General features: G+C 36.9%; 1 protein-coding gene across 7 annotated transcripts in view; it reads right to left on the bottom strand.

The window, feature by feature from the left end:
- The window catches only part of PIKFYVE (phosphoinositide kinase, FYVE-type zinc finger containing), a 69399-nt gene that overhangs the window by 15271 nt on the left and 34995 nt on the right, over window positions 1–19133 (bottom strand). For all 7 annotated transcript variants that reach the window (XM_019726947.3, XM_019726946.3, XM_019726951.3 and 4 more), the window contains 14 exons: window positions 17593–17733; window positions 16811–16937; window positions 15399–16555; window positions 13315–13415; window positions 12052–12123; window positions 11225–11396; window positions 9094–9272; window positions 7418–7531; window positions 6919–7027; window positions 6660–6814; window positions 4960–5050; window positions 2365–2425; window positions 1351–1488; window positions 485–605 (listed from right to left, as the gene is read on the bottom strand). In XM_019726947.3, the coding sequence (XP_019582506.3) occupies window positions 485–605; window positions 1351–1488; window positions 2365–2425; window positions 4960–5050; window positions 6660–6814; window positions 6919–7027; window positions 7418–7531; window positions 9094–9272; window positions 11225–11396; window positions 12052–12123; window positions 13315–13415; window positions 15399–16555; window positions 16811–16937; window positions 17593–17733 (2738 nt within the window). The remainder of the gene's footprint in view (window positions 1–484; window positions 606–1350; window positions 1489–2364; window positions 2426–4959; window positions 5051–6659; window positions 6815–6918; window positions 7028–7417; window positions 7532–9093; window positions 9273–11224; window positions 11397–12051; window positions 12124–13314; window positions 13416–15398; window positions 16556–16810; window positions 16938–17592; window positions 17734–19133) is intronic.

The raw sequence follows: 19133 nt of genomic DNA, 5'->3' as shown, positions 1-19133 counted from the left end.
TAAGGGAGCCCAATACAAACAAGATCACATAAACACTTGTATGAGTCATTGTAATTCATCACCACTGTTAGAAAAAGTACCATGTCCCAGTAAATTATTGGGTAATATCATCCTATATACAATCAGCAATAAAATTTTTAGGATTCTGAGATCAACAAATGTAGCAATACATCTTCAACAACAACAAAAAAATATATATGTGTAAAATATACATATAACAATTATTTTCAGAACCAGTAAACTTAAGCATTAAGCAACATTAATTAACGTTTTTCACCCACTCATGTATTATATAACATGTTCTACAAATTACATTATACCCAAAGACTATGATGAAGCATAATTTAGGATTGAGAAATACCCACATACAGTTAAATAAACATATTTAAATATGTAGAAAGTAAATCTATAGAGAGATTTTTTTTTTTTTAAATTCAGTAAAAATAAAACCACCCAACAAGCACTGGCTCTTTGTAATACTTACAAAGGAAACGGAATAGGGTTATAGCTATTTCCTGGAAGGAAATTTGCAAAGATGGCTTTCATGGTTGATTTCTCCTTCACCTGGCTGTCTGTGGAACCCAGCAAATGTCCATCAAACACATCTAGGATGAAAAATAATCTACTTATATGTTGATATTCAGGAAGAGCAAAAAAAAATGTATAAAGCATCGACTTTATTTCTTTTCCTTTTTGGAACACAGGTATATGCACACAATAATTACCAACTGTGCTATAAAATTTCTGATCTAGGAATGACTATTACGGGCCGAAACAGGAAGCAACAATGAAGCATACACTGCACTGACTCCAAGGGGTTTCTTTTTTTACACGTCAGTATTTCTGAAACTGAGATCACCCTGCCATCAATGGCAGAGGCCAGGCAGTAGCCGCGATGGAATTACTGCCTGACCACCCATGAATTTAGTCACAGCTGTTCATGTTACCACTTCCCCTCAGTCATGTGTGTGCACTGAGGCCATGACATCTAAGTTTCATTACAATTTAAAAGTTATTTTTAAAGTCTGCACTACAATTAAGTAGTTACTGTTTAATAGAAAGCAAGGAAAGAGAGAAGCAAGGCATACGAAACATTTGTTGTTGGAGAAATGCCTGCAATTTCTCTTATTTCTTACAAAGCAACAATTGTGCTTCATGGGACTTAAGAAAGGAATATTCCCCAGAAATTAGATGAAGCTGAATAACATTCTATTACTGAGATATTTACCTGTCAAACATTGCAACTGAGTAAGTAATATGATAAGAAGTTATACCTAAAAGAGCATGTGTAAAAGCCTGCAGAGAGTTTTTCTCTTTTGGATCAAGTACAGTAAAAGTGACGAACTGTACCTTCAGATATGCTGGCTGTATCTAATTCAGAGGGCCCTCCCGCCGACTGCTCAGGCATGACTTCAGGTGGAGAAGGCAACTGGAGATGCGTAGAACTGGTGGAGCTCTGACTGGACAAGGTTGTTAAGAAGCGGTCCTCTAAAGAGAAACACAAACTTACATGAGTCATTTAAAAACATTAAGTCCATTTCTACCTGATAGTAATGTTTCTACAATGCCAATTCATATTTTTACTTCATAAACCAAAGGATTTTAGCTTCCTAAAAATTACTGATGCCATTTTGGTGCATATTTTAGAAACGGATTCAAAAATCCAGACAGGCCATATGATTTGACTAGAATCACACCTTGGTGACAGCACTGTGACCAGCAACCAAGGCTGACTCCTACACAGTATTCTTTGTATTAGACCAGAATGCCTACCTAAATACTAGTTCATTCAGTTTAATAGAGAATTAAGTCATGACACTATTGGGAAAAGAAAAAAATCACATGATTATTTTCAGGGTAAAAATTCATTTAATTATAATAGGAAAATGCCACAAACTCTAAGTTGAGGTCTTGTTCTACGAAAATAGTCTAAGTAAATTTTCCAACAAATTTTCTAGGATGCCAAGTTAGTTAATGAACTACTGTGAAAAACAGCTAGAGGTGATTTTAGTAACATAGAACTATTAAGTTAAACTTTGTAAGATTTTTGCAGTAAAACCGGGGAGTTGACTTTGGAACAAGCAAAACAAAAATTCGATCTTTCTTCTGTTTGGTCTTCCCCCAACAGCAGCCTTCTCTATTTATAGTATATTTCAGGAACCTAATTTCTCTTCTTGTAATATACTTTATGATAATCTTATGATAAACTGACAGTGCTATAAATGCTCTACAGGAAGGAAAAAAATAAGTCTATGAACAATTGCATCAGAAAAAAATTCTCAAAATTAGCAGTTAAAAACAATTACTAGACTAAGAAATTTCCTTAAATCCAATGGCAGGTGATCATTAGACTCAAGGACCAACCTTTTTCTCCATTTTGAAGTCCTGGAGAAATATTTCTTGGAGATGCATCCACTGCACTTATCTGTAGAAAAGAAAACACTTTGTTCTTAATATGACTAAAATCACATTAAAAAAAAATTTTAACCAAGTGAATCTTAAACTTTTTGGTCTCAGGACCCCTACAATTTCTTAAGAATTATTAAGACACTCAGCTTTTATATGGGTTGATCTTCCAATTTTTACCTTACTAGAAATTAAAACTGAGAAAGTTTTAGAATATGCATTTATTAAGTCATTTAAAAATAACAATAAACCCATTCCCTATTAACATAAACAATGTATCTTTTCATTTTAAAAATAGTTATTTTCAAAGAAATGGTAATGGAGTGGCACTGTTTTACACTTTTACAAAACTTTAATGTCTAGCTTAATAGATGACATTCTTGATAGATGAGATTCTCCTCTGGCTTCTGCATGTAATTTATTGAGCTACATTATTATGATTGAAGTGTACAAAAAAAAATATTCAGCCTCACATTGATATGTAATTGAAAAAGGGAAATCTCATAGAGCCCATGAAAGGGTCATGGACCCCCAGGGGTCCTTGAACCACACTCTGAGAATATTGTTCTAAACAGTAGCTCACTTCTTAGTATTGAAGCAACTAGGAGCTACTTATGATTATCCATTAAATCTAGAAACCTTTCATTATCCATTGGACTTTCTCAAGTCCCATTATCCATAGATAAGATATATTTTAGAATGACTATAAGCTCTGTGTACAATTTGATTACAAAGTAATTTCTTAGATTGCTGCTTAGAACGTTCTTAGATTTACTCACCGTACCAGAGAGACCTTCCTGGCCACACTATATAAAATAATCTACCATCACCCACTCCCTTGGCAATACTCTCCATCTCCCTTGTTTTTTTCTCCATAGCCTTTTTTCCATTGGTTTTTAAATGGTTATCGATTCATCTGTTTATTTTCAATCTCCTCCTCATTAGGCAAATGTTCACTGGGGACAGTGACTATGGCCTTTGTTCACAAATGTATGCCTCGTACCTAGAACAGCGCCCAAAAGCACTCCAGAACTACTTATCAAATCAATGAATATAAAGGTAGTGCTACATCAAATATATGGTGATGGAAAGAGAACTGACTCTGGATGGTGAACACACAGTGTGATAATCAGGTGATGTATTACAGAATTGTATACGTGAAATCTATGTAACTTTACTAACAATTGTTACCCCAATAAACTAATTAAAAAATAAATTAAAAAATATATAAAGGCAGTGCTACACATTTTCAAATCAACTTTCAATCTTTCAAAAAAGACAATCATCTGTTGAATGATTTTGTAGTTTCAAGTCTGTGTCTATATATAATTAAAGGTCTTACACTACTAGCTCTGCAGTTTCTTCAGTGGGCAAATAGAAAAGCCACCAGCAATCTGTGCTAGCCATTGACAGCCCTAGACTACTTGGCAAATAGTACTATACAAATCATCTTCAGTAATCCTTATTCTTCCTATCACCTAAACTTTTAGAAAAAGTGATTCCTATACAGTTATTTATGAGACAAAAAGGAAGAATTCATTTATATATAAGTCACACAAAGATTTAAGGTACGTGGAGCCATCATTCCATTACATATTCCTCTATAGATATTATACACTTGTACAAAAAGAGATATGTTTACGGTCCCAAATCAGTTAACCTTCAAGTAGGGAGAATTATCCAGGTAGGCCTGACCTGATCACAAGTTCTTTAAATCTGTGTCTAGAAGTCAGACACAAAAGAATGTAGAGATCTGAAACATAAGAGGATTTGATGCATTGTTGTTGTAGACTTTGAAAACGGAAGGGGCCAAGTGGCAAGGAAAGCAGGCAGCTTCTTTGAATTGAGAATCATTTCTGGTTGACCACAAACAACAAAAGGGGGTCCGCAGTCTTATGACCACCAGGAACTGAATTATGTCAACAACCTAGATGAGCCTGGAAGAGGACCCTGAGCCTCCGATAACAGCCCTGGCTGAAACCTTCATTGCAGCTGTGAGACTGAGCAGAGAACCCAGCCCCACTGTGTCAGACCCGACTCACTGCAAGGTAATACCTTTGTGTTTTAGGCTACCAAGCCGGTGGTAATTAGTTATGCAGCAAGACAAAACTAACCGGAATGGCTAATTAAATCAGTAGGTAGAACTAACCCAGCGCAGACCCTTAAGTAAAGCTTCTCTCTTAAGCACAGAGACAAAGAACACCCAAAAGTGCACAGTAAAATACATTAGAACTCTATTATACACTCACATCATCCACAATTTGTCCTTTATAGCACCTACTGCCACCAAGATGCTACCCCCAGTGATGCCAGTAGACAATGGCTTTTAATAAATGTTTCCAACAAATAAATTATAATATATTTTATTTTAGGATAAGATAAAATATTAATCCAGGTTATGTCTCCTTGAAACCTCACAACTTTAAAATGAAAAACCCTATTTAATATTATTAATAAAGTATATATTAAACTACCATTTCTAAATGTCATAAATGAAATTAATTATAATATTTATATCAGTAAAGGCCTGAAGACAAAACTACATTTTATTACCTTGCTTTCTTCCCCTTGTCTCATTCTTCCAGGACTTGGAGGAACTGAAGGCCGCTTTCTACCCTTTTCCTGCTGGAAAAGGTCCTGCAACCTACAGTTAAAGGGGAAAACAAACAAACAAAAAGAATATGGTTTTGTTTCTAATATCCTAAATAACATTTACAAATTTTCTCCTTATAGCTTTGAAGCTACAATAATTAGATTTTCCTAACATTTTGATTGCAATAGATTTTAAAGTTGTACATAACAAAGACTAAGTTTTTGTCTTATTTCTAATCAATTAATCAAGAGCCGTTACTGATATGACTATACTTACAAAGGAATAGCAAGTTATTATAAGAGACAGCATAACATAACAAAGGCCTTAGGCACCAGTACACCTGGGCTCAAAGCCCAGCTCTGACAATTAACAGCTGTGTAACTTGGGCAAATCTCTGAAGTCTTGTAAGGCCGTAGTTTGCTCCTCTGTAAAACGAAAATAGTACACACGTTGTAGGACTCATAAGACCCAATAAAAGAGTGAATGTGTACCACCTCTCACTTCTTAGAATGGCTATTATCAATAAGACAAGAATAAAAAGTGTCGGAGAAGCTGTGGAGAAAAGAAACCCTCATACATTGCTGGTGGGTTTGTAAATTGGTACAACTACTATGGAAAACAGGATGGAGGTTCCTCAAGAAATTAAGAATAGAGCTAAGAGCAATCCCTCTTCTGGGTAAATACCCAAAAAATTTGAAAACATTTACTTGGAAAGACATATGTATTTCCATGTTCACGGCAGCATTATTCACTGTAGCCAAGATATGGAAAAAACAGTGTCCTTCGATGGATGATTGGATAAAAATGTGGTACATATATACAATGGAATACTACTCAGCCATTAAAAAGGATGAAATATTGACATTTGTTGACAATATGGATGGATCTTGAAAGTGTTGTGCTAAGTGAAATAAGTCAGATGGAAAAGGACAAGAACCGTATGATTTCACTCATATGTGGGATATAAAACAGAAAGTAACAAACGAACATGAATAAACAAAACAAATGTAAACACAAATAACAGTATGGTGGTTACCAGAGGGGGGGCATTAAGGGGGAAATGGGGGGTCAAATACATATGGTGACAGAAGGAGACTAGACTTTGGGTGGTGAGCACACAGTGCAATATACAGATGACGTGTTACTGAATTGTATATCTGAAACTTACGTCATGTTATTCTTAACCAATGTTACCCCAATGAATTTAATTTAAAAAAAGAGTAGATGTTCGTCTAGTGCCTTACTTAGTGCCTAGCATAATCCAAGTGCTCAACAAATAAATGCTATAATAATCTAACTGAACACTTAGATAAGCATAAAGGGAAATATTTCACAAAATAAATATTTAAATAAAGGTATAAGACACACAATAATTCACATATATTAGATTCAATGAGCACACACACTATAAGTATTTGAAACAGCATTAGAGGCTACTCTCATGTTTAGTTTTAATCTTCACAAGTTACCTAAAGATTAGCACATTTATTTTAAAAGATGAAAAGATGTGGGGGTGGTAGTGGAGACAGAAAATAAAATCTTCTACAACTTGAGAGTACAATGAAATGTCCATAGTTAATAAAGACATTTAAATTAAAAACATCATGGCAGAGCAAATTTTGCAACATTATTAAAGAAACACCAGTCTGCAAAGTCATACCTGTTATTCCAGGCTTGTAGCACTTCACAGAGGCTCTGTTTCTTGGCAATGAGTGACTCGAGGATTGACTGTAGCTGCTGAGGGGTATCTACAGAGGAAGACATAAGCCTTGCTTGCATCTTCTCAATCCAGTTCTTGAACTCCCCTTCTTCCATCTACAAGAAACAGAAACAATTCCAGCCACCTGAGACACACCTCAAAAGACACTTCCAATGAGTTAACAGTTAACTTTTGGGTTTCTGTCAAAGAAATAAATTACCTCTTTTTGTGCAAAGATGTCTTCCATTTTTTCCTCTCTTGTTTTGCTAAACGTATCAGTTTTCAAAGATGCAAGTCTTTCATCAATAGCAAGATAAACCTGTGAAACTCTTAACAGTATAAAGATTAAACACTTTAGAAAAGTAGAATCAAATTTTCTAATCTCATATAGATAGAAAAAAGATGTCACAAACAAAACTTTAACTATAATGTTTTATGTAATTAATAATCATATATCATTTTGCAGAACAAAAATGACCTGAAAGGGTATACATAAATTTTGACAGTTATGTCTGACAGGGTTTGTCTTCTTTTTTAATACTTTTATGTACTGTCTACATTTTCATTTTTTTTACATAATGCATATACAACACACAATTAGAAAAATGCAGTTAGTTACATTTTCAAAGGAAGCTACATGAACAAACCTGGTATTTAAAACAGCTATAGATTACAGGCAGTACTGAACAAAAAAGATGATGAAAGAAATTAAAACTTACTTTTGAAAGAAGTCCTTTAGATCCTGAAGAAGGGACACTTTTAATGGGACCTGACGTTTAATGAATACTTTGGGGAGTGGAACACATACTTCAAGGAGCCGAATGGGAGAATAACTGAGAGAAGAAAATACAAGTAATAGAAAAGTGAAAAATATTTTAATATTTTGAGTAAAAGTAAATCATGATGGTCAATTAAATCCTATGAGGCATAAGAAATAATAAAGTTTCCATAAAATGGTGTTTTAAAACAATTATAAAAATGCTGAACACAACTTTGAACCATTATAAATATTCTCCCCAATTTTGGAAGGATTTTGTTTTTTCACTGCACTGTGATGTCACCATTTATCCCTCCTGTGTTTTAAAAACAAACATGACTAGGATACAAACCTCTACAACTGAGGAGCGGGACTCCTTCCTACAATTAGCTGAGACAGGTACTCACCACCTTCCTGGCTCCTGAGAAATCTCCAGGAGTCTCTCTTTCCTCTCCACCTGAAGGTGTAAGTCGTCTAGTAAGTGCTATACCTCACCTATGCCCTAGGGTCATGGTTAAAAAGCTCTTGCTTCAAAAAGGAAATAGGCCCAATTACAAACATCTCTTGAGGGCCTACTTTGTGTCAAGTGCTGTTTTAGGTGCTAAGGATACAGCACTAAGCAAGGGCCAAATTCCTGCCCTCAAGATTCAGGAATAATATTAGGGTAACAAACAAGACAAATAAATGCTTAAAATGTGTATTATATCACATGGTAAGTGCTAAGGAGAAAAATAAAGCTGGAGGAAAGCAGGGAATGAGGTGATAGGGAGTCAAGGCAGGTGAAATCTGAACCAAGACAGGAAGTAAGGAAAGCAGGCAGATGTCTGGGGTATGGGGGAGGGGGTTCACAGAGGGAAGAGCAAATGCAAGGTCACAGGGAGGAGCCTACCTGATAAAACTGAGGCCCAGCCAGGACACCAGTGAGGGGGCAGGCAGAGCATGTAGGAGCTTATAGGCCCATAAATGGACTCTGGGTGAAACGCCCATTAGAAGGTGTGGCCTGGCCTGATTTTCATTTAACAGGACCATTCTGACTGCTGTGTGGAGAACAGGGCTGCAGGGGTCAAGGCCAAAGGGAAACTGATTGAGGCTACTGCAATAATCTAGTGAAAGGTAACAGGATCAACCCAGAGTGGAAGTGGTGGTGAGAAGTGTTCAGAGTCTGGTATATTTTGAAGGCGGAACCTGAAGGCTTTCTCAAATCATTTAATACCGCAGTGTAACTACCCGTCTCTGAACTAGTGATTTTAGCTCTATCTAGACTATCCGATTATCCTTATGTCCGATTATTCGATTATCCTAGTTAATGTCTTAGCAAAAATTCTGACAAATTCTCAGATGCAAAAACGGAAACAGTGGTTAAGAGTAACACCTGTTCATATTATGACTTCATCACTTGCTAGCTTTATAAGTGAACTATAAGCTCTCCATCTGAGGGTATATAATAATATCTATTTCCTAGGGGAAGGATTAAATAAATAACACTGAAAGATCTTCACACAAGAGTATGGCCCTTTGCATTTGCAAAGGTGGGTGTGGGGAACAACTCACACCACAAATTAATTCAACCCAGTAGTGGAAAAGTCACAAAGCTTTCCAGGGAGTATGTGATTGTGTACAAGTGCTCTGATTTCTTACCTGAAAGATGCCACCATCTGGTTATAGGAGAAATACTGGTGGTAATCATGGTGGATGGAGTGACCACATGGCTCAGCATTGGCTCTACGAGTGTACTGGTGCCCATAAAACCTAAGTTCAAGGTACTTTGCAAATGACATGGACCAGGACTCATTGGAAAGAGCAACAACTGGTGTTACCTGAAATTCAACATAAATCACTTATCTAATCATATATTGAGAATCTCTCTTTTAAAAAAATAATGTATTTTCTTTTCTAATATAAATCTAATACGTTCTGATGGCAGAAACTGGCAAAAGACAGGTTTAAAAGTGGGTGGAGTTAGGGACGGCTGGGAAGGGCAGTATCACCAGTAATCCCACCACCAACATCAATATGCTAGCATATTGACTTTCTTTCTGTATGTATAGGAAGCATATTTGTATATAAAAACTCTTTCCTGTAATTAGTTTCATAACCTTTATATTTTTTACTAGCAATAGACTATAAATATGTTCCCACATGAAATACTCTTGTACAACTTGATTTTTAATGGCTACAGAGTATTCCATTATATGGAGATATTTAACCAATCCCTACTGATGTGCATTTAAGTCATTACAAGTGTTTTTTTATTTTGATCATGCTCTGATGAACTTTCTTGTATATAAATACTTATAAATAACCACAATTATTTCCTTGGAATAAATTAATAAAAGTGGGAGTTGGTAGGTCAAAGGGCATGAACATTTATATGGTCTTTGACACTGTCACATTGTCATCCAAAACAGGTGTACTCGTTTACACCATCTCCAATAGTATCAGCATAACACTTCCTCCACTTTCTCACCAATCTCAGGAATTATGAATTTTTAAAATCTGATTTCAAACTGTAAAAGATCAAAGATTTCAAAGGAAAAAAATGCACTTCACTGTTGTTTTATTTATATACTTCTTTGACTACCACTAAGTAAAATTTATTTGCACAAATCTAATGGCGATCTGTATTAAATTACTTTGTTGTGCCTTTTGCCCATTTTTCTATTATTGTGGCTTACAGAAATTTAATATTAAATATATCAATGTATTAATTATAACTTTTTGACACATAGAAGTTTTTCATTTTGGCATAACAAATACTGTTTACCTTTTCCTTTCTAACGTAATCCCAAAGGCGGAAATTTATGTTTTAAAATAAAGTGCATATACCAAAGTATGCAAGTTATAAAGATCAAATTTAAGTATTCATTTAGTTCACTGGTCAATGCACAAAAGCTCATATATTCTACAACAAAATATTACCAGCTGCCGAACAGGAACTAAAGGGCAATGAGAACAAGTATAAAAAGTAAGACTGATAATTGCAAAAAACGATTTCATGGCTGCACGTTTGCTACTGCAAAAAGAGCTAACTTTGATTTTGCCCTCCTCAACCACTAATATCGATACAGGCCACACTATAATTTTACCTGTAATTCCCATATGTGCCTTCCAAGAGCACACTCCAAAATAAGCCAATAAAGATGCCAATAAAGTTAAATTTGGCACATGCTCACTGCAAACAATTTGGATAAAAAATGTATATTAAAAACATAGTACTGGCACCAAATACTTCCTCTGGAGTTATAAAAGAAAAGCACATAGAAGAAATAAAACACATGGTCCTTTTCTCGAGAATGTACATGAAACACCAATAGAGATCAATTTAAACATGGCCTCATCTATACCTCTTAAGATAGCAACATAGATATAGGCTCAAACTTACACAAACATCCTAGCATACTGTAATTATTGTGTTGTAAGTCTGTCTGTCCCCTAGAGGACAGGAGCCATATCCTGTTCTTTTTTCATTCCTAAGGCCTAGCACAGTACCTGGCACACAGATGGTGCTAAGTAAGTGTTTGCTGAATGAATACACAAACATCATTGAGAACTGTCAGGACTAGACAAGATATCTGACAAATTCTAAAATAGAATCTTCAAGAAGCAAACATTAAATGTGACATACAACACCAGAAGGTAAAATAACTAAGAGCCCAATGACACCACATCCAAAATAAGAGACCAGCCTCACGCCCACAAAAAAAAGAACTATATGAATAAAGATATACATGATATCGTATGAAATACTATAGCCACAGGGTACGTTTACCTGTTTGCAGATCCTGCACCAGGAATAAGTGAGAATTGTATGTTGATATCCAGGTACCGGAGAATCCAACTCCTTCAGGATTATCTGCACGCAGCCTTGGCCGTGGACAAAGCGCCGAACGTGATGCACCATGGGGGTATCACAGAACATGCTAGGACACTGATAAGACGACCTTGACAAGAACAAAGTCCCCACATTAACCCCAAAGCTAGGAGTGATGTACAATGAATGCTGGCTAATCAGAGCCACTGCCAAGGAAGTGCGGCATCCTGTCTAGAGTAAGGACAATGGGTGGAGTCTGTTCCCAAGTACCACTGACAAGTACTGTTTGGGGCCTCCCGTCCAACATCCTGTCTTCAACTACAGTACAGGGACAGTTCCCACTTGTTAAGTGCCTTCAATTTGCCGAGCATTTTTAAAACACCACCTCATTTTACCTATTAAAACTCCTGGCATTTCTGGAGCTTGTTATTCTCTACAAAGGGGAGTGGTAAAGTGCTCTTTGAAATATACGTGGCAGGTGATAGCCTTAAAACTTAAACCGAGACCCTGGGCTTCTGTTGCCTCTCATTTGAATCACTGTAAAAACAAACATCCTAAAAGAAAAAAGTTTTAGGGTTGGCAGGATAACTAGGTGGGCAAAGATTTGAGGAATGAACTGGGTAAGACACCCCAGGTTGAATATGAAGCAGACTACTACTTCTTTGCGTGGGACACTCTTAACATGTGGTATAAAAGTGAAGGACAGACAACAATACTCTATCATGTTTATGTTTTAGGCATCGAAAAAGCATTAAGTGGAACATAAAGAGAAAATTTGTTCTTACCTGAAACAGTACCTCTCTAAAAATATTCCTAATGTAAGATCATTCTTTCCATAAAATTCCATTGTTACAATCCTAAAAGAAGAGATCATTTCTTAGTAACATATCGTAATTAGGACCACACAGCAAAGACATTTCATGAGCTTACAAACCGATTATCTGTTGATGTGCTTATAATATAGTATCATATTAACGCAGGTAATATTATTTTATCGTTATAGGTTTTACCTTATCAGATAAAAACAGGTTTGGACTAGCCACACTACAGCCTCTTATCCACTCCCAGTCCATGTGTGTCTCATGAAACTATTTAATCAGGATGCATAAACTATACTAGTAAAGCAGTAAAACTGATTTGAGTTAGGAAGAAGTAAGTCTCTTTACAAAGCTTTAAGCCCTGTCACCGTAACATGGGACTCCTGTCTCTCCTGCTCTCTAGGCCACGCCACTCCTGAGCATGGTGAAATGTAGCTCATCTGCTTCCAGGAGAGCCAGTTCCTCACCTTATAGGTAACACAGCAATGCCCACAAACACGAGAGCTTGCCTACACCCCTGCTGACTCCCCACATCTTATTCAGGCCTTGACCTGAGGAGTCCATAAACTCCCAGGGAAAATTCCTCTGGGCTCCCCCAGCCCCCAGTCAGCCTGCTAGAACTATACGGATACTAGAAGAATCCCTGATCTCACTGGCAGAAATAAGTGTTTCTGGTGCCCAAAATTAAAATATAAAACACATTTTGTCATGGAAACAGTGCTCCAAAAACAAGTAGTTAATGTTCCACAGTACTTTTAAAACTAAAGGTAAACTACGTAATGACTAGGTTTTTGTGACTATCATTTGAAACAAATAATTTATAACATTATAAAATGCATTTCTATCAATACTTAGAATTAAGTTTTAGGATAAAACTTAAGGCAAAAGACTGACTGCTTTTATGAAAATGATGCCTAAAGGAAAACCCGCCTAAACTGTACGTTATCAAAATGCTGAAAACCAGCTTTTATATATCAACTTTCTCGCTTTTATAACTACAAATTTCTCTTCCAGACTCACATTTTCACTCTTACTTTAAGGTAACCTCATTTACTTCTACCCATGAACAAAGAGAAATTTCGTACTTAATTCCCAAGTTTAAAAGTTCTATCAATTCATACATGGCGGACAGCGTGCCATGGACTGGAAAACAGATCCTAAGCATTTCTTTAAGCTGCTGGAATTCTGTTCTTAAGCAAAGTGCAATAGAGCGCGGGGACAGGACCCTACCAAGGGCTGACACAGGCACTGGGAGCGTTGCTGGACTGGGCCGAGGAGCTGCTGAAGAGCACGCACAGTTGCTGATGGTTAGCAGGGTTCAGACAGTCCATCTGGAAGAGAAGAAACAGGTGAGCACCCAGAAGCTGTTACACACCCCGGGCCCTCTGCACGCTTCCCAAATCCAACACAGTCCACTCAATTTTTAAAACCACCCATCATCACTGAAGCGTAGTTCTTGTGAAGATTTAAAACTGTAAGAAACTACATAGAAGGAAAAACAGCAGTTTGTTTTTGTGGTGAAACAATACAAAAAAATTTAAATTAAAGTTATAAAAATACAAACAGAAGTCTACATAGGCTTGTTTTCTTAAATGCTCTTTATTTTTACAAAACTATATTAAATTATTCTGGAAGCAAATAGCTAATTAAATATGAAACCATCCATTTGAAACAGTCTGAACTAATAGCTAGATATAACATCAATTTGAGATACCCAGAAATCTAAATTCTAAGGTATTTATTTATTTGTACTTTATACCTATTTTTGATCATTACAAAGGTTAATACCTGCTCTCTGTTGAAATTCACACAGTACAGAGGTATATGAAAAAGTTCATGAAGTACATAAAGCCTCTCTTCTGTTGATGCCACCCAACCTCCCAAATTGACAGATTTGACTGGTTAAAAACCATGCATTCCTTTTCTTTTTTTTCTTTTATTTATTGAGGTGACAACTGTTAGTAAAATTACATAGATTTCAGGTGTACAATTCTGTATTACATCATCTATAAATCCCATTGTGTATTCACCACCCAGAGTCAGTTCTCCTTCCATCACCATATATTTGATCCCCGTTACCCTCATCTCCCACCCCCCAACCCCCTTACCCTCTGGCAACCACTAAACTATTGTCTGTGTCTGAGTTTTTGTTTCTCATTTAAAACCATGCATTCTTGTTGCTAGCTCATACACATACTACAAACAGAAACACCCACATAAGTACAAACAGGTGATTGTTTTTATAAAAATGGGATGATGCTACATATATTAAAACACAACTTGCTGTTTTAAAACTTGAAAATATATCATGGGGCTCTATCTGGGTCACTAAATAAGATCCAACTCGTCCATTTTACAGCAAGCAATTGGAAATAATGCTTTAGTAAACATCCTTGTACATATATTCCTATAAATTGTAAACATCCTTATGCAAAATGCTTACTTCTTCCTGCGGGATCGGTTATAAAAGATAGGGATCCTAAATGAAAGGTACACACATGTTCATGCAAACTAGTAGAGACCTACCTCCCTATTACTTTTTATACATTTACGTAAATGTGTATAAACACAAATTTATGTAAAATTTAGTATAGGTATTTTCCCGTACTTCATTAACCACGGTTCTTATCACTTTTCCTTTTTGCCAACCTCACAAATAAAACATGGTATACCATTATTATTTAGCACTTTCCCGACTACCAGCGGAACTGGACATTTTTTAATTTATTTTATTAAACAACTGCATTTCCTCATCTAGAGATGAATTTGTTAATTTTATTACCACCATGATCAATAATATCTCCATGAATAAATCTTCCTTAACCTGCCCTCAATTTCTGTTTAAAAAGTAAAGAAAGAGAGCACTGTCAGTTAAATAACAATGTAAAGTGTTTTATGTTAAACTAAATAAAACGTTTTTTTAAAAACACCTCCGTTTCCTATAATAAGCTTCCATCTCCCATTCTCCCCCTCACTACCAGTAAAAGAATCAAAGACACTCCACGTCCCACCCAAGTCATCCTGCCAGAAATTTTAAGCAGCTCCATATATATCCCTTACTCAGAACTCTTCCTAGTTTACTGTGAGCTCAGCTTGAAACTCTCATAACCCAGTTACATTATACTCCTACTTCACACATTTTAAAGCAACACGTAAGCAGACAGACCTAAGACACAAAGAAAGCATAACTTAAATATTTAATAAATCTGCATGCAGTTTTGTCATGTTTGATTTTTTTTTTTTTTTACCCTGCCAATAATGGAGTTGTCAACACATTCTCAATTTACACAAGCACCCAAAGTGGGCTCACTCACCTTTGTTGACCACACTGCATCGCTGGGAATCAAGCCTCTCTCTTCATCACCCTCAGTTTTGCTTCCTGATTTGCCACTTGAAGTACCTGATACATCCTTCGAATAAGTAAAAGGGTCTGAGTTTTTCTGAATTCTTCCTCCTCTGGCCCGATAATCGGCCAGCATTCTCCCCAAGCTCTGGCTATCACCCAGATGCGCGGCAATTCTAGTGCTCACGAGCTCGTGGGAGGGCAAGACTTGAATAGACCTGGCCTGAACACTTCCATTCATGCCCTGAAGGCCAGAGAGATCCCTGAGCAGCTGTTTCTTCCGCCTGCTCTCCATTTCTTTGAACTCTTTATTGAGGAGAGGAGACCAGTAAACCTGCTCTACAAAATAATCGCGGGTGGAACATTTCATCCCCTTTTCAGTTAAAAGGAAGGGCTCCCGAAATGTGATCACTGGGGAGATACAGAGGATGACGTCTTTTAATTCCTGTTTAAACGCCAAAGAGTAAGTCTTTCGATTATCTTCAGAAGAGGTAACTTCCTCCGTAACATAGAGTCCGGTGTCATCCTGGAGAGGGTCTCTGAAGGCTTTCATCTGGCTTTGGGGGTCTTGTAGCTCATCTGTTTGCTGCAAAGTCTCTGGCGGCTCAAAGCCGAGGGCATCCTGCTGGTCATCCACATGAAGCGGCAACAATGATTCCGGGACTGATGGAAAGAGAGCGTAGGGGATACCTGCCGGGCAAGCTGCTGTGGCAAACTCCGGATGCCTCACAGTGGACACATCCTGCGAAACAGCTTTATTTTCCTGGTCACCCTTCTCAAACACAAGCCTTGATTCTAGCGAACTGCCATCATCAGAGGGCAGAAACTCCACAGGGAAGCCAGGCTCCCGGGGGAGGGGACTCCCGCTGAACGGCTCCAGTGCAGCCTCTTCACCCTCTTGTCCCTCGATCAGAGAATGGAAGGAAGGGTTTTGCGTTAACGTAGGAGGCATAGCAAATTCATCCATGAGGAATGAGATTTCGAGTTGAGAATGATAAGCTACACAGATCATAAATATTAGGATCTCTTTAACTCGAGCCAGCTCGTAATCAGAGCCTCCTCTAAGCTTGATGGTGCAGCCCAGGTGCTGGGGACAGCCTTCAAAAAACATCAGTGTTTTGGTTTGTTCTACAAATAAACAAACAGAAAGTTAAGAATAGGTGGCAATCCAGTCCAGAAGGCAAGGCAGAATGAATTCACTACCTTACCATCTGTAAGAGAAAAGATCACAGTTGCCTAGCCTCATGTAACCCCTGCTAATACGTTCATTCGTAGATACCTGCTACTAAGTAAACACCGTAGATACCACCTACTAAGTACTGATAGGTAACCAATATCCTCAGGCCCCCCATCTAGGGTGAATCGATGCTAAAGATCACTCACCATTAGGCAACTGAAACATCTGCATATAAAATTTGTGGCAGGTGCCCAGGTGGGGTTTTGTGAGCAGCTGGTCCATCGACATGACTAAATCACCTTGGGTCATCCGACTGATTCGTTCTAAAACTTGCTAGAACAAAGAAAAACATTATATTACGAAATTAGAGAAGAATTTAATCCTTAGTAAATTTAATCTGGAAAGGTAATAGGAAAAATTAAAACTATCCTTCACAATGAATTTCCTTAATTTTGATAATTATATGACTTTAAATTCTAGATTAGTCCACACGTACATAGTAGCTTAGTAATCAAAACGTGCCTCTAAAATAAACCACACTCATTAATAACGTCATCAAAAAGCATTTAAGCACCATACACTGGTACAGGTTACTCTAGGGGCAGGGGAGGCACTTCTTGGGTTGGAATTCAGTTATTCTGAAGGGAGTAACTTTTCAAGGGCGAGAGCATTTTCTGCTTGTACAATTCCCCATACAAAATCAGGGATCAATAAATACACTTATTAACTAATGTCTATTACATCTTTGGTCTTGCAGACACCTATAATGAGAGTTATGTAACTAATCACATTTCCTTCCAGCCTGAGATTCTCCAGTTTTAAATAGTGAAATAGCTGCCATGCCTCCTGTCCTACTTTCAATATATGTGGCTCAGCAAAGAAATAGATAATCAATGATCCCTGCATACCTACCACACATGCATATAAACTTAAAAGATGTGATTTTTCTTTTAAATGATATAAAAATAGAAAACTAAAGAAAACTCACTGATTTTACATTAATGACCAAAGTAATGCCATGCTCCAATAACATGTCCTGGGCAATCCGAGATACTGTTTTCTCCACTAGAACCAACGTGGGTCGAACATCCACTATTCGCTGAACATAATTCTTCAAGAATTCCCTTTCCTAAATAAGATAAATCAGAAATATTATATGTGGTACAAGTCAAGATCTAGACATTTAAATATCAGGATAGTTTGCCTATTAATATCAATGTCAGCTAACTTTTCTTTGTCCATAAATAAGTCTGTAAGTTAATTCAAACACAATCAAGAATATTATTCATGTCTCCAAACTGTTGATTATGCTGGAACAAATTTCAGGAGAAATTCCATTCTCCAACTCACTAATTTTACTTTGATGGATTTTTAATTCTTAATAATCTGTAATATAAAAGCCAGAATCCAATTAGCTAGCTCTCAGAGGTTAAAAAAAACCTAACTCACAACCCCCAAAATGAAAGCAATTTCTAAGTGTTTTTGATGTAGTTAAGGATTCTACTTTTTACACTCTGAAGCACACCAGAGTATCTTTTCTTTTGGGTATCTGCATAAATAACTCTCTAACAGGCTAGTCCAGCTACTTCCTAATTTCAATCTCCCAATAGATCATATTCTACCTAGAACAGCTATAGTTAAAAATTAAAACACAATGCTTAATACAATTTCATGACAAAGGCTTATTTTCAAAGCCAATGAATACTATAAATAATATCCACAGTTAAAACAATACAATCCATTAATTGTTTCATATAATTTCTCAACTCAGACAGGAGACAACTAGACATGTGAGCATGTTTGTTACTTCTGCCCATATGCCCAGTGTTTTCTGAGCGAGACTGTATTCATGATCAGTGCCACCAGACAGGGACGAGCCCATTCCCTACAATGAACCTGCCCTGTTACGGAGTATTTTTCTTCTCACCTTCCTCGGTTACACTGATAGAAATTGTATATTATAACAATATACATACTTAACAAAAACAGAATTTTTCTTTCCTGAAACGTGTTAACTTCCTACTCTGCTTACGAAATTGCAATTTAATGGCATTTAAAATGACTTTATTTGTGCAATTCCAACAGTGTAACTGGAATAAAACTTCTGGCATCTGGTACAGGAATGGCAGCTCCAGTCAACTATCCCAACTGTACATGAAGGACCATGTTAAAGAAAGAGGCCTGGGCCAGGCTCCACACAGAAGGAGAATTAGAAGTAGGCCATGAGCACGGAATGGAGCAGTGGCAGACCAACACACCTAGCAAGGCCGGCCTGATGAAGACAGTAAAGCTTCAGGCTAATTATCTCCTTGCCCTTGGTTTCTGATCCTCCTTTTTCGATCTATGTTTTAGCTTCTTGGATTTTTCGGTCATTCCACACTGAGTGGACCAAAAAAAAGGGGGGGGGGGAGGTCAGAAAAAATTTAGCTGATATTGTCTACCAATTCAAACTAAAAGCTTTAATAAGATAGGAATTAAAGATACAATAAACTATGTTTTAAAGCACTGATGAACAAGACACTCTAGGTT

Source organism: Rhinolophus sinicus, chromosome 17 (genome assembly GCF_057876585.1).
Source record: "Rhinolophus sinicus isolate RSI-liver-muscle chromosome 17, RSI-T2T, whole genome shotgun sequence".
Taxonomy (NCBI): Eukaryota; Metazoa; Chordata; class Mammalia; order Chiroptera; family Rhinolophidae; genus Rhinolophus; species Rhinolophus sinicus.
Note: the sequence above shows the minus strand (reverse complement) of the source record. Positions and strands in the feature narration are given on the sequence as shown.